Source organism: Solenopsis invicta, chromosome 13, assembly GCF_016802725.1.
Source record: "Solenopsis invicta isolate M01_SB chromosome 13, UNIL_Sinv_3.0, whole genome shotgun sequence".
NCBI lineage: Eukaryota > Metazoa > Arthropoda > Insecta > Hymenoptera > Formicidae > Solenopsis > Solenopsis invicta.
Window position 1 is genome coordinate 7101870 of NC_052676.1, and position 16996 is coordinate 7118865.

The window sequence follows — 16996 nt, forward strand, 5'->3', positions numbered from 1 at the left end:
CATAATTTAAATTTCAGATTTTTGAATACATTTTTTTCAATGATTATTAATTAATAGTTGCTGGTATATCGAAATTTAAAGGAAAGAACATCGCACTAATTCTCTTTAGCAATGTTGTACTTTACACTTCTTTCATTTAGCGTACGCGTGATTAATGCGTCAGTTTAATTAATCGATGACAAGGGACAATCAATTACGTTTGTTTACAAGCAGTACTCGTTGCTTAAGCCGGCCTCGACCGGTTGATTGAGAGCAAATTAATGTTACTCGAAGGTAGAACTATGTTATCACACCTGGCCACGTAATCCTTGTTGCTTACAGCTTCTAAATAATTATTGCCTATTGAATTTTCACGTTAGATCACTTGGTTGTTAACACTCGCAGTTTTGCGCTCAAAATGGTCAAATATTTTTAATGCTACAAAAAATATATATATATATATTTTTTTTTTTTTCAAACATTATTGACCTCTTGTCAATTTGATAGAAATTCATTTAGTTATCAAATTTATTTCTCACTTATCAATTTGATAGGAATTTCTCAAAACACATGTCCACATATAATACATAATTATTTAATGCAATCTCTCATTTGTTCCATTTGTGATTTTCTTATCTGAAAAAGCTTGATCTAAATATTAATTAGTCAATATCTGCTGACGTTACATCAATTATATCAAATTTGCGCACAAGGTCAGTCATTTGGCGTATATAACATATTATGACCTTTAGATAATCTTTCCAAAAATGTCAAACTCTCCGCAATAATTTATACCTTCAAATTCCACTTCCCAACTAAAACATATGTGCGAATAAGTGATAAATAATTCGGCAGTAATTCAGCATTACATCAAGAATAAATCCATTTTTACGGTTCAATAAATTAAAGTGAAGATTTATAATTTTTCTTTGTTTCAAAATGTTATAACAGATAACATTACATTACGATCTTCTCGAAATAACACTTACATTTATTGCATTTCTCACATTAGTCTCATATTCGATACAATTGACAAAAGCGGATTTTTAGACTTCTATTTAAAAAATTACAACTTGTTGCAATAAAAAGGATTTACATACATCTATTAATAAAAACAATTCCTAATATTGATAAAACATTATTAAGAACAATATCACAAAAGTTTATTATTTTACGAAATTAAGTCCAAGACGTTTTGTGGCCAGATTTGCTTTGGAGCGAATCCGTCGCACATCTCGAGATCACAAGATAGGTAGGTTCAACCTGAATCCGTTCTGTCACACTTTCAAATCGAACTGATTCTTCGACACTGCAGCGACGGCCACGAGAAAATTCATAAAATTTACAGAAACTGTAAAGCAAATTGTTCGGAGAGTACAAAATTAATATACAATTGAATTGTGTAAGTTATAGCACTAAAAAATGTTCAAAATACACATAAACTTAAACGTCAACTTTACGTCGTCCCTTCTAAAGAAAATTTCTAAATAAAATAAGAGTAAATAATAAGCTTTAAAAATTTAGCTTAACCTTCCAAAATAAATGTTGAGCTATGTATGTACAAGATGCTGACAATCATTCCCTATAAAAATCACGATTCTAATAAAACAAGGAGAAAATGAAAATATGTACAATTTTTTCGCGGGAAGCCAAGGTTCGATTTGATCTGCAACACCATTGATGATAATAATGATTTGTACACGTCCGTGCACAAATTCTGTGTTTCGTCATCGAAATCTGTTTTCATCGAGCTCACGCAAAATTATATTCTCACGTGGAACTAAAACGTCATTCCGGTTTCGGTAAAGCTATTACGTAAAACTGGTTTCACGTGGCCGAAGAGTTTGAAATTAATTTAGTCGCGCGGATAATCATATTTTCGGCCAACATTCTACTGACTCATTGTCCATTAATTCGGATTTTAAATAATAACGCTGTTTTGACAATTCGTAGACTTTCGATATATACCGGAATTTACCGGTATAAACTTAAACTTCCATATACCGGAATTTAATAAATATATGAAATTTATAAACAGTGTAGATTTATGTCAGTCGCATTTCGCTATTGGAATAGAGAATATACGTAGCTATGTTATAAAAGTAGCTAATCGCAGAATCAGGAAAAAGAAAATAATCTATTAATATAAAATGAGACTTGTCATCATTATGGCAATTCGAATTATTACTGACTACAAGTTCCTGTGCATAAATTTGCACATATATCTCCCGATATTTTTTAAAATACGTTTTTCATATTGGAATGCAAGTTCAAAGTAAAGCTATTAATTCAAGAAATTCTAAATGCAAGCAATTTATGTAAAGATTGGAAAGCGAAAAAGAGACATTTTTAGAGGACAAAACGAGAAATCCTTTTATTACAGTCTTCTTATTCTTTTCTCTATGTTTCATAACTATTTAGTAAGACGAGATAAAACATCTGTTGCATCGTACAATGTGTGCGCATTTTGGTATAAACGGTTTAAAAGTGGTTACTTTTCAGTCTGATCGACAAACAACGCCTTTCAAAAGTAGCCCGACAACAATAATTTTGGAACTACTGCTGAAAATTTGGCACAAATGCAAAAAGAGCTTGTAGAACAGTTAGAAGTAACGCAGCAAACCATTTCCAAACGCCTACACGAGATGGGAAAGATCCAAAAAGAAGAAAATGGGTTTCGCATGAAACCAACAAAAATGAACGAGTGGTTGCGTGTCTTTTCTCTTTTCAATAAGCATCATAAAAAATCTTTCTTGCAAAAAATTGCTAAGAGAGCGATGAGAAATGAATATTTTTTGACAAGCGCAATCCAAAGCGCAAGAAGTCATGGATAAATCTCAGTGAACCATCAACATTCATCGCACAGCCAAAACGCTTCGAAAAGAAGGTTCTGCTTTGCATTTGGTGGGATATCAAGGGCGCAATTTATCATGAGCTGTTGGGACCGAGTGAAAGAGTCACTGAGGACTTGTATCAACATCAATTAACTCGCTTGAGTCAGGATTTGGAACAAAAACGCTCGTATATTGGTAAAGAACATCCTGTGAAATTGCTGGATGACAACGCCAGGCCACACGTTACTTCTAACACAAAAGACATCATAATGAGTTTTGGCTGGGACGTCTTGCAACACCCGGCGTATTCATCAAACGTAGCACTTTCGGATTACCATTTATTTCGGTTGATGCAACATGCCTTGTCCGATACGCATTTCCAATCAGTGTACGAGATACAAAAATGACTTGGCGACTTTATTGCGTCCAAAGACATAGCATTTTTCAAAAATGAAATTCATAAGCTGTTCGAAAGATGACTTAAAATAATCGAAAGCAACGGCGAATACTTTGATTAAAAAATTCATTTTACTTCCTTTTAAACTAAACCTACACTTTAGACAAAAAATTGGATTGTTTATTTATAAATTTAATATAAAATAAATATGTGTCTAATTCCTTTAAAATAAACACTATATTATTATTTAAAAATGTAATAAATAAATTACATATTTTTGCAGTTGTATATTTGAAAATATTAAAAAGGTAAAGAAATATATGAATAAAAATTGATTTTACTTGTTAATTTAGATGTAACATTACATTCACTATTTATCTGTCATTCAATTTTCTATAAAACCGAAGCAAGAAATGTCAGGTCATCACGATAATAAATCAACTGAGAACAAATTTGTCAATCCAACTTTGATTATTTTTTCGTTCTTCGTTTCGGCGTTTTAAATGTGCATGTGTTAAGTGTTTACAAAAGTTATATACTATCTTTAAATGCTGAAAGAAGCAAATAATTAACTTTATTCCAGTTGTATGTAAAATTAATTAACAAAGAGCATAATTGGCATTGATTCTTCTAACAATGTTTGATTTTCAAATGTGATTAACAGTTGAAATGTATCAATAAAAAAATAAAACCCCTTTTCCTAATAAAGATATTATTGAATAATTAAAATAAGTTTATATTCTTTCGATTTTCTACAGCATCATAACGTATAAATCATTTGATATCTCCTGCATTTTTACAATACACATTATAAGAAGTGATCCTGCCTCGTTACACAAATCAAATCCTGGTACATGAAGACGCCGATTAAAATTATCAATTAACCAAGCTCATCCAAGTTCATTGGTACACACAAAAAGTGTAAGCAGTGTTAAATTCACCATCTTGAATTCGATAGGAAGAAATGTTAGCGAAGATACTATCACAGATTCGCAATCTGAGCGAGGAGCTTCCGCCCCGGCGGGGTGTACCAGCTGGTGCGCAACGGCCAATGGGCAACGCGGACACAGGGATGACACTCACCCAGTGCATGCCGGTGGTAGGAGGGGCGCGCTCCTCATACACTCCCATCAGGGTGGCCGCTGTCGCGGGGTAGTTCCCGCCGAGGGTGCGCGACGCCGATGTTACTCGGGGGGGAGTCCCGAGGGGTCCGCTTGCCGATAACGCGGAGATGGCGTCCGCTGTGGCTCGGGTCCTCTCTTCCTTCCACCTCTACCGCGTCCACCCTTGTCCTCTCCTCTCTTGTTACTCCCTTCGCAACACTCCCAATATCACGACACTAACGTGGGGGGTGGGGGGTGGAATCCCTCCGTGACACCTTTGAGTATAGTCGAGGGAGAAGCCCTCACGAGTGCATCTCGCGATTCTTTAACGAAGTCGACGACAGTTTGCGAATTATTATACGCGAGTAACACCCATGCCACTTCACAGATTAGCACTAAAGTCCGCTACTGTCATCGGTACCATCGACAATCCAGAATTTGTATGTCGCGGTCCATATTCCATATCGCCCCGGCGCACTGCGATGACAAAAAGAAAAACACCGAATTGAGCGTTCGCGCACCCGCACTGAACCAATTTCCCACTGGTCACACTGATGAAGGATCACCTATTCGTAACTGTTCCTTTACTCCCGGAGGAACGTCCAGTGAGAGGGGTGATCTTCCGGAACCATGTGCTCCGTGAAGAAACGCGACGGCGAACGGAGCTCGATGCGCACGAGACGAGAGACGACTCTGCTGCGCTAAGGTAAGTCCGAACGGTTCCGACGAGCCGGAGCCGCGATACGGAGTGAGGGTACCGGCAAGGCCGAGTCCAATCCCGGGTGTTTGGCAGCGCCGCCTGGCGACGAAACCAGAATCAGCGGCAACATCGCGAAAGGGGGCGGACTCAATCTCGCGTGAGGCCACTCCTACGCTACCCCACTCGTAGCGCGATATGTGAGTTCCACCCCTTTTGCATCTCATGCGCTGTGATGAAGCGTTTACTCCCGGCGAACGGGTTTGCTCGAGAAGGGCAGAAGGAAGACTGAGGGAGAAAGAAGTCGGCGCCGCTGCGCCTCGCATTGTCGTAACCTCTAGGGTAATCATAAATTGTGCATGTTGAAATACTCTATGAGATCTCTTCTTCCTCAACAAAAGGAAAAATCTTTTCCCTCTGCTAAGAAATACAAAGTTTATGATTAGGTGAATTTTCTCTGAAGTAAAATTTCGTCGACATTTTTTATCAAATCTCTTACATATCCACATGAAAAGTTTATTATACAAGTTACATATTTTAAAAGCAAAAAAAACCCAAATTTGAATACATCTCTCTATAGCAATGTTTTCCATTACCACATCATTCTAGGATCAGAAAACATATAAAGAATAGAATCATTATTTAGATATACATAAGATATTCCGAAATACAGTTAAATAAGTATATTATAATAATGATGTGCGAGCTTTCTGCCTAACTTAATAATTTTCATCAATAAAAAAGATAAGAATAGTGACACATCCTTCTTCGATATCATTGCTGTCATGTAGTGTCATAAATTTTTTGTGACACACTACATGATAGCAAGTACATCAAACTTCTCAAACGAAATTCCTTATATTTTCACAGGCTCATGCAATTTTTATTTTCTTGCAAAGAGACAACACATAAAACAAAAAAAGAATAATTCTTTTTTCTGTTCAATGTAATGTTTAAGCCTTTCACCCCTTCATCACAGTTGTGTTTTGCTCAAAAACGACGTGGAAGTGAAGTGGAAGGGAGAGACGAACTCCGAGCCAACCAAGAAAGAGAGAGAGAGAGAGAAAGAGAGACCGTAGAACGACCATCCGATATCCCGTCATAAAGAGAAACCGGTTTCGTCACAACGTAGACGGAAACCGTCGCTCTCCGATCAGAAATTCCTGATGCGATGCCCCGGTGTTTCGATGATGGAATCCGCGAAAACATCGCTTGCGTTCCGCTTGACCCGCGCCATCATCATCATCATCGTTGTTCAAGCTGCCGCCTTATTCTGCGGTGCGATTAAGCCGAGTGTTTACAGGGAAAACCGACCAACGGAATGCAGAAAAACACGTCGACAAAGTGAGCTGTCGACGCTGCGGCGCTTGTGCACGGGATGCACTCCTAGGTACGTAACTTCTTTGGATTCTGTCACGTCGCGGCTGTGTATTCAAATTCTATTGCAAAATGAATAGTTGTTAAAGAGCAATCTATCGAGAAAAATATATGACCCAAGTAGAACAGCAACTTAAAGAACACATCGCAGTCAAAGTGACGTCATGCAATGTGTTCCTTGGACAACAATGTGTGTTACAACAATGTCAAAATAACATAAAAATGAATTGTGATTGATCGAAAAGTGATTTTTAATTATTTTAAAACTTTTTGTAATGTTATTTTGACGTCATATATACATACAGGATGTTCATTAATGGTTGTCCCCACGTTTTATCATAGGAGCACGCATTTGTTATTTCTAATACAATAATATGTTAGAAATACATATTCGTCGGTAAATCATGCTCCTATGGTAAAAAGTGGGTACAACCATTAATGAACACCCTGTATATATATATACACACAACTTTTTTTTCTGCTTGGGGATCGAACGAGCTTGTGCATTGCCACAAGTAGAATTACGTAAGGGTGTGCTGCATGTAGCATCAACTAAGAAAGAATGACGCAAAATAAAGGAGAAAAGAAATGAACGTGTATGTAATGAATTAATTAAGCATTATTTAATGTAATCTTCGATAACATTGTGTTTTAAATATGGTATTCAAAGCTTTTAAAGTGGATAAGAAAATGAGAAGTGGACTGATTGTTATATCTTTTGCACGTAAATTGCGTCTTTATTTTTGCATATGTCGTATATTCATCTCAAAATAATTTATCCACTTTCACTGAACCACGACTATTCCACCAAACCACGAATATCACAAAATAGTGCAGTAGAAATATCTTTGGGCATATAAAACTCTCCAGGATTTTTGGTATTATTCCCTTCCACAAACGGAAGCGGTAAACCGTAAAGCAGCTTCCGAATTGAAAGTAGCGGTCAGGTTCAAGAGAGGCGCTTTTGAGCTTTGTCTCTGGCTAAAATCCTTGCGTTCCTATAGTCAAAAGGGCTTGGGTTTGTCGAGTTTGAGTTGCTCTTTAAGCCTGATCTACAATGTGCTCTTTGCTTCCTATTACTTGCTTTTTGCCTCTTGCTTTTTTGTCTTTTCGCGTACTGTTTTACCGACAATCGTGTTTTTTGTTACGTGATTTCTTGTCTTTTCTGAAGTTCGTCAAATTTTATTTTGGATAACAAAGATAAAGAAACATATTGGTTAAGTTAATTACGACCACGGTATCGTGATAAATCGAACCTAGTCTGATAAAGAATATGTTTGATAAAGAAAATAAAGGTGAGATACAAGTAGATCAAGCTTTTGACAAATTATTTGCCAATTTGGTACAGAAATATCCTTGCTTTTTGTGCGTGACGATGTTTCTCGGCTTCGTGTGCCAAAAATACAAAAAGCAAGGAAACAAAAAGCAGAAGGCACAAGACAAAACGCAAAGAGCACATTGTAGATCAGGCTTTACACTTTCGGCTTTGAGGATTAGTAGAAAATAGACAGAGGAATCAGAAACGTAAATTCAAATTGAATTGAAATATCAGAAACTTCAAATGGGAATCAAATTTAGTAAAGTAAATTGCTTATTTAACAAAAAAAATAAAAGGTTAAAAAATCTTTCAAGAGAGAATATTTTGAATTCAATAAAGAAAAAAAAATTTTTTAAAGACAAACTAAAATTAAAAAGAATGTTACGTAAGTAACATTCTGAATTGAAATTAAATTTAAACCTAAAATTGATCTTGGGCAAAAAGCAATAATTTTAAAACAAAATTGTGAGAATTTTAAAGTTTAACACTTAAAGATCCAAATTTCAAAGAATGATAAAATTACGCACACAAAACTTGTGAATTGAATATGTAATCGGTAACTAAGTGTCATGAACATTCCTGTATCTAACAGTGAAATATCGAGTCTCGACAGGAGAATCGACGTCTGCAAGCAATGCAATTCGACGCCTAAAAGGTCGCACCTTGAGTTGTGGAAAGGACACCCGCTTTCCCGCTGCCCGGCTGGTCAGTATTCTCGGGTCGCTTGTAAGCTAAATGGTCCACCCAGCGGTCATTGTCGCCATTGTCTGCGGCCGGCAAGCCGCGGGCACGCGCGAATTTCATGCGTGTGGAGAAGCAGGACGCGCGCGACAATGAGCGGCCGGGCCGGTTACACGCGGGGTCCACAACGGACCACAAGCGTGACAATGAGCGGGACCTTATAAATGTTCGGACAGCGAACATTCGCGCTCGAGACACAAATGAACTAAGGCGTGCACATAGGACCCTCGATTTCTAGGTGACAGTTGCGACATAAATCTTAGTGTACCTTTTCGTCTACAAATAAGTTGTTATATTTAAATACATTGCTAATGATACATATAGTACAATTACAGATTAAATAGGGAGATAATCTATTTTTTTTTATCGTTGGATGGCGATTTTTATGAAGAGAGAAGAAATTCAAAAATGTTAGAATAAAGAAATAATTTTTCCACCGTCTAAAATTTTTTGTCCTTAAATATATATAATTCTTTAAATTCAATATAAGATTTAGTTTAATTATTGATATATACTACACATTTTATATAAACATAATCTAGCAGAGTATTTTGTCAATAAACAAGTCTACAAACAAAATTAAATTAATAAGTGTAATGCACAAAAATATTATTATCTATTTTAATAAGAACTAGCAAAAAATTTTTCAAAAAAGCAAAAATAAAATTTTTTGATATTATATTCATAATTTTTATGAATACAATTTATAAAAAAAAAACACAAACATAAAATATTATAAAGACTCATACTAAAAGCACAAGTAGATCTTTATGTGTCTTTGGATGCATATATTCACATACTTATTTCTTTTTTCTTTTCAGACCAAATGTTGTCTAAAACATTTTTTATTTGCTATAGCATATATTTTTAAAGATAACATATTATATTTATTGTCGACAATAATAAATAATTATAAATTCTAAAATTGTCTATCTGAGCCAACGCCGTTATTTTTGTGTGAATTATTAAATATATATTACACTAATATAATTATTTTACATATGCATAAATTGAATATATATACATTTCAATCGTAATTAGGACCAACTTTAGTACATATTTTAATAAAAGAATTCATATTCTATTCTTGTCAAGTGTCACTATAAATATTATTGTACAGCAAGGATTTATAAATGATACATAAATGGTAAGAAGATCGCAACAACTGACGGATATAATTCGCCAGTTGTTACAATTTTGATTATAAATATTTATTGTCCACAATAAATATATGTTATCTTTAAAAATATATGCTATAGCATAATTTGCAAGATAATGGTAATAAATTAAAAATGAATTAAATATGTACAGTAATACATGCATTAAAAATATATTAAGTAGACATATTAAGCAGTGCTTCTGTACGAGCGGCGAAAGATACAAACGCGTTAATACGTAGGGGCGACTTCGACGTCACAATAGGCGAGGAGCTCGTAAATGTCTGGCAAGAAAACACCGCTTGCCCATTGTGGTGGCAACGATCACAAAATGTTCCCGACAATCGGAAACGCGTGCTGTTGAATGGTCTCGGGGATTACATTTTCATTCAAAGCAGTGCAACATACTGTCGCCACTGCCGGCGCCGCCGCTGATCCTCACCGTTGATCCTCACGAGCACCTCTTTTACGAATCGAGGAATTTAGGGAAAAAAGCGACTTAGTTCGAGCCTTCCTTCGGAGAGGATCACTGGGGATCAGTCGATTAACCCTCGACTGATATTTCTACCTCTAAACGAAACCCTACTGATTTTTCAGAACGGTTGCTATCCACTCATCGTAAGCTGCGCATTTTAATCCTTGTACCAAAACCAGGTACCAACGAGATAGTTGGTTTAAGTTTTACAAGTCTCTGTGCTTGTGAGAAATAATATGCAAGCTGGGCAAAACTAGTTTCGTGTTTTCAAAAAGAGAATAGACTATACCTTATGTGTTTTTAAAATTAGAAATAAAATACAAAAGTGTAGGCAAGCTATTTCTAACTTTCGGGTTTTAGGACTTTCCGACTAGATTTTTTTTCAAGCTGCTAACTTATCTAGAAGTAGATCTTAATCTCGCGCACAAATTCTCTATTCCAGGAACTAATATTACTACCTGCTGCTACCACACTATTACTTAACACCCATATTCTTTATGCCACGTTGTGTCCTAAACACTTTTATTTTGTTTTAAACAAATATCTTTGCGCAATATTTTTCACCAAAATCGTGCAGTAATTGAAATCTCGTGAAAACGAAGAGGTAATATTCTCAATCATATCACACCTTAAATTGCGCAAGTGTTAAACACTTTTATTTTACATTAAAGTAATTTAGTCGCGCGATGACTGAGATCATAAAACAACCGAAATTTTTTGAAATCGGAGTGAAATTGATTATCCTGTACGCCATTATTTGTAATAATACGTCACCATACGGGCGACTCACATCTCGCCTAACGTGGTCACTTTATTGGCGGGATTTCCAGGTCGTAGAGCAGCAGCGCGTGCCGATCAATGAGCGTTGTGTGGATTATGAGAGCTGGGTGATTCGTTGTCGAGGAGGCACGTGTTCCGCGGTAACACGTGCCTGCCCGACGACGGGCTTTACAAGGGAGCCTGACCGACTGACGGAATGGTTCTAAAGAGCCTCTTCTCCTCTGTAGTCCGGCGCATTCGACAGAGTTCACTCATTTCAATTGCAAAAATTGTATTCATTTTTCAATTTGTAACAATCTCAGCAAAATTACAAAGTTACAGTTATAAAAGGAGTGTGTTATATAACAGTTATATTATTAAGAGAAAAATTATAACAGTTAAATAAATTACAACGTGATGTTTGCTGGGATGTTTATACATGGAAGAAACGATAAAATATCTAGAAATTTATACCTCGATATATATCTAAACTTAATTTTGTTAGTTCGTCAAATCATGTAAAACGCTGAAACTGATTGCTAGAATGTTAAAATTTTTTCCTGAGATCACTTTTAGACGAAAATTTTAATACCAAAATGTCGAGAATACAATTGTTTTTGAAAGTAAAGTGTTTAAGATTGATAAATAAAACTGTCCAAAATGTGTACGCTTAATGTCATATCTCAGTAGTAAAAGCATTCCTACTTAGCAGTTGTAATACAATATTACGTATGTTGCTGCAATATTGCTGCAACATTACGGATCAATATATCTGAAGCAAACATTTTACAATTACTACAATGTTGATGAAATATTGTAGCAATACTTTGCAACGTTTTTGCAATTTGGTGCTGTACGAATAAATCTAATTTTTATTTTTCATATTGATTTCGTACATACAACTTTTTTATTGTGCCATATGCTGTACTTAAAAGCGCGCATTTTGACCGATTTGTTTATCAACCTTCCGGCAAACACAAAATTATAGTTATATATTTTTGTTACAATTTTCCACTCAACATATTAACGGTTATATAACTCATTTGTTATGTAACAGTTATATTGCTCAGAAAAAAATTATAACAATTATATAACTGTAATTTAAAGTTTGCTAGATTTAAAATTTTCTCATATTTACAATCATTTCTTTACGATAAAATATTTAAAAAATTAAAAATTGTACTTTATATTCCAAAATTAATTCTAAGATTAAGGCTCCTGAGTACTCGCCGCGGCCATATTGGAGTCGTGACGTCAGAAGCGAAAAATTGCGTGAAATGACACGTAATTTTGTCCGACATGCCATTTGTAAATAAAGCCAATTTGGATAAAACAAACTAAGCAGATGACTTTAAAACACTTCTAAATATCGGTCACGACTATCCTTTTTCCGCCTAACAATCAGTAAATAGTTGTAAAAAGCATGTAAAGTGAAGCAATTGAAACAGGAAGACACATGGGCACATAATTTTGTCCGACGTGTCATTTCTAAATAATGCCAATTTGGATAAAACAGATTAATCAGATGGCTTTAAAACACTTCTAAATATCGGTCACGACTATCCTTTTTTCGCCTAGCAGTCAGTAAATAGTCGTAAAAAGCACGTAAAGTGACGTCTATTCAGACAGGAAAACACACGGATAGCTATTAAAAGGAGTGAAAAATGTACTTTTATGTATAAAATTCAAAGAAACTTTACTCGCGGTCCATTTTTACGAATTTGGTAAATACGAGACAAGTCATGTTTTTACAATGAAACACATAATAACAAAATGACATGCACGATAACATTTCATCGTCAATCTGTCACGTTTCACGTGTATTAGTTCTAATTTTGTCCGCGACGAAATGTCGCTACCGTCAACGCGGAGTTCTCGGCTGAGGAGTCAGGAGCCTTAATGCTAATTATAAGTTATGAAATTTTGTTAAAATTAAAAAATTGTCTTATAAAAATTCAATTTATTTATATAGTAATTATATATTATTTAATGATATTTAAAATACACGAGAATAATAATATTTATCGAACTGAACTTAGTTGCATTCTAGGTTTTCCGTAATTCACATAATATGGCCTATGGAAATCGAAACACAATTATCTTCAAATAAGTAGATATTATTATCTCCATGTGTACAATAACGTTTCGGCCCGATATCTATATATAAATATATATTTGAGAGAATACTAGACCGTGCGTGCATTCAATCGTTTGGTTTGATTGCCCGAAGCGTAAATCAATTCTCCAACCTGCATTATACGCATCGTTTGCGAAGAGCTCCTCGAGAATTATCGATGCGAAAGCGGCGCTTCGTCTGGCGCCGTCCCGATGCAAAATCTCGCTCGGGCGAGGCCGGGCCGATGCGGCCGTTCCGTCTACGAGTGTTCTCGAGAATGAACTCCGCGCGCGTCTATATTCGCGGGACTTAATGCGCGCGATTCGTATGCGCCGGGCCCCGCAATCGCAATAAACTGCACGGCGAGCCGCGGTGCTTTTGCCGGCCGTGCGCGCGCGAGGGCCCGGACAAAACGGCGGCGAAAAAAATTGAAAATCTCGTCGGGCCACTCGCGCCGACGACGCGGACTCGACGCGCCGACCGGCAGTTTGCGAGAAATTAGTATGCGCGATGTCTCGGGCCTTTCTTTTTTGCGAGCGGCTCTTGCCCCGACGCGGAGAGGATGAAAAAACCCGCGAGGGAAAAAAATCCGGAGAACTTGAATTGATTTCTGAGGGGGTTTAAGACGCTTCAGAAATTTGTCAAAATATTTTTTTTAAAGCCTCCTCTTTGTGAATATGTAAGAATAAAAATGAGAATTGTACATCGTACGATTTTTTTTAGGGAGATTTGATGGCAAATTTTTTGGGGGCGCTGAGATTTTTGAAGTCTATGATAAGTATCAGACATCTAAACATCTCGAAAGAGTTTTAAAAAAAGTATGTTAAAATTTTTGAGAATATTAAAAAATTTTTTTAATATTCTTCAAAAAATATTTAAAAATGTATTTCGCGCGCGTTCATTAAAATGCTGAGACTCTAAAAATGTGTGAAATTGGAAATCACCGTTAGCTATATGTAAATGGCCTATTAAGGGTGGATTTCTATACTAGAATTCACTCATTTGACTACGAGGGAGAGGCACCTGAGATTTCCTAATAATGGTAACGATTCCTCTCTCCCTTCTATATCGAAAACGTCGCTCTCTTAGGACGGCGGCGCGGACGGATATCCTCTTACTGACACGTGGCTCGCACGTGCCCTTTTGCCGACTAGTTCCACGAGGTCGAAGGAGGGTTCCTTCAATGCGATCCTATAAGGCTATTAATTAAGCGAGATTCGAGGCACGTCAGATTCGAAGATAGATTCGCGACTTCGAAGCGTGCGTCACGTTTCCGCCATCGGCTTTGAAATCCGGCACGACCAATTGCCGGCTCCGATCGCCTATTATTTCAGATTTAGCCCGAATTCTACGTTATCCTCAAACTCGGATGTTCTCCCTCGAATACGAAACGCTCGAAATAACTTCGATTCTTAGACGAGGTTGCTTAGTGATTGTTGTCTAGTATTACAATGAGAACTTTGATATTTTAATTTCTTTTTTTTTATTATTCACCCCTATAGTTTCTGCTTCTCTGAATCTGGTATTGTTAATTTCTAAGATTCATATCTGCGCTAATACACTGAGAAAAAAATAACTTGATTAAATTTTTCAACTTGATTGAATTTCTTTAGTTTAGACATTTACATTTAAATTAAATACGTATGTAATTGAGTTATATACAAATACAAATGCTTAAACTAAAGTTCAAGTATTTTATGTATTTAAATTAAATACAAAATAGTTGAACTGAAAAAATTTAACCAAATTGAAAAATTTAGTCAAGTTAATAACGTTTTTTTTCACAGTGTAAGTAAATAAAAAAAAAATTTTAATCTAATCGTTTAAATTTTTATTAAAACTTTAGTTCCAAAATTTACAAATAAAATTAATGACTGGCACAAATTTCAAGTACCATGAGACGTATGAAAATAATTATTTAACAAATGATAAATAATTTGTTGGCAATAAGTCAAATAAAATAGCAAAAATCAAATAAAATAAAAATAATAAGAATAAAAGAGCGAAAGCAGCTCTCAAAGTCTTTTTTGTCTGATGCAAGCTGCTTGACGGTTGAATCCACCGTGTAAAATAACACGACACATTGACGAGAGCTGATCTGACGTGTAAGGGATACTCGTAAAAAAATAGGTTCTACACCCTGCCACGAGTTCACGTGCGCTGTTATTGTGGGAAAAGCGGCAATATTCTGAACTCGATTTACCCTCGTACGATTTTTTTTTTTTTGAGAATACAGTTATTTGTAAAAACACAAGAGGCAGAAGGGGCAAGAAAATGTTTGCTATTTTATACATGCGATTTATATATCGTGCACATACGTCACACACAAAAAATAGACTCATTAAAGTTTAATATAGCTATCAGAATTTGCCATCTTTCATGCAATATATGTATTTTGTTTTTTAAAAATAATTAAGTGTTACACTGTTCTATAAAAAAAAAAAAAATGTACAAAAGCAAAGATAATTATTCTCATAGTGTTGGACATAAAATATGATCTCGTTTATCCAATCACAATTTTGAAAAATTTAAAATTCCCAAAAAACAATTTTATATTTTGGCATATTATAATTATAATATAATGTGTTAAAGAAATTAATTAAGTGTGATATTAGGACACTCTTGAAAAGAATTTATGTCGATTGCAATTAAAAAGATATTTATGATTTAAAGAAGTTTATTATAAAAATTGTGTTTATAAAATTGACCAAATATTTTTTACTTGTATTAGGCACAAGAAAAAATAAAAAATCAATTTCTAATTATTCCTCTACAATTTATTCTAATACGTCATAATTTTTCCAGCAATCTAGATCTGCGACTAATTACAAAACGCTTAAGTGAAAAAAATGGGACGTTTCCATGGCGTTTTATCATCCGGCTTATCGCGAGGGCATGTGTGTATCCCCCAATATTTCACCTCCATAAAAATCTCATAAACAATGCGATCAACCCGCGCGCGACAGAACGTGTGTCCTGAACCCCGTCCGTTTCATATTACAGACTTCCAGGATTCATCCATCATGCCAGAAAAAGCCCCGTCGCAATGAAACCGCCGGCGTGTCAGCTCGTGATTGATAAAACATCAAATTAGTTAACCCAACCCCGACATCTTAAGCCATACACTCTTGCGTAAAAAATGTATCAGTGTTGGTATGTAATAGTACTCTAAATTTTCAAAACGGGTATTTATGTATTTGACTTTAAAAATTTGTCGTTTAGAAATCTGAAGTTTTAAAAAGATTTATTTTTAATTTTGTGCGTAAAAATCAAACGAGTGCATTTAAAAAAAATCTGTTCTAACAAGAATCAAACAAAAAATGGAAAATACGAATTTATATAGATAAATACAAAATTAAATAAATATAAACTTTTCATAAAAAACAAATAAATCCAAAGGTTCTTTACTTTCTTAATGGCTTCTCAAAATATTAATTATTTACGTATGAAAAGAGAAATATGTTTATTAAAAGTTTTTGTTAAGAGCAATTTATGCAATTTTGCAAATAAAAGTGAAAAAAGTATTGCTTTAAATAATATTTTCTTTTTAATCTTTAGCATTGATGTTATAAAAACAGATAAATGTAAAATATTATAAATAGTAAATATAAAATTCGTGCAAGAACCAAACAATTTCAGAGAGTTTATTTTCTTTTAAATGAGTTCTCAAAATATTAATCAAAACCTAAAACTTTATTCTAATATTTATTTCATGCCCGAAGAAAAATTACCACATTTGTACAATCTAATAAACAGTTTAAAAATGAGAAACTTTTTATTTTCTTAAAATTCAACTTTTCGAACTTGTGTGGTTTTTATGTAGGAAATTCTTCAATTATTTATATATTCTAAGAAAATTAGTATCTAAAAAAATACGTATAATCTTTTTGATAAATCTTTAGATTTCTAAAATTTGAACTTTTGATAATTTCTGCCAACTTTTTGAGTCCTTAAACTTTGCTACAGGTACAATAAGCAAATATGATAAACGGAGGAAATAGCCAGATTGCAGGAAATTACTGGGTTTTATTCGATCAGCAAAC

General features: G+C 34.9%; 2 protein-coding genes across 3 annotated transcripts in view; one reads left to right on the top strand and one right to left on the bottom strand.

The window, feature by feature from the left end:
• Positions 1-5047, bottom strand: part of LOC105205585 (protein apterous) — a 54812-nt gene extending 49765 nt beyond the window's left edge. For both annotated transcript variants that reach the window (XM_011174983.3, XM_011174982.3), the window contains exon 1: positions 4294-5047. In XM_011174983.3, coding sequence (XP_011173285.1) covers positions 4294-4341 — 48 coding nt within the window. In that variant the 5' untranslated portion in view covers positions 4342-5047. The remainder of the gene's footprint in view (positions 1-4293) is intronic.
• Positions 5048-5142: 95 nt separating this feature from the next.
• LOC120359310 overlaps positions 5143-16996 on the top strand; it is a 33456-nt gene continuing 21602 nt past the window's right edge. Inside the window, exon 1 of the mRNA XM_039456371.1 lies at positions 5143-6400. Coding sequence (XP_039312305.1) covers positions 6177-6400 — 224 coding nt within the window. The 5' untranslated portion in view covers positions 5143-6176. The remainder of the gene's footprint in view (positions 6401-16996) is intronic.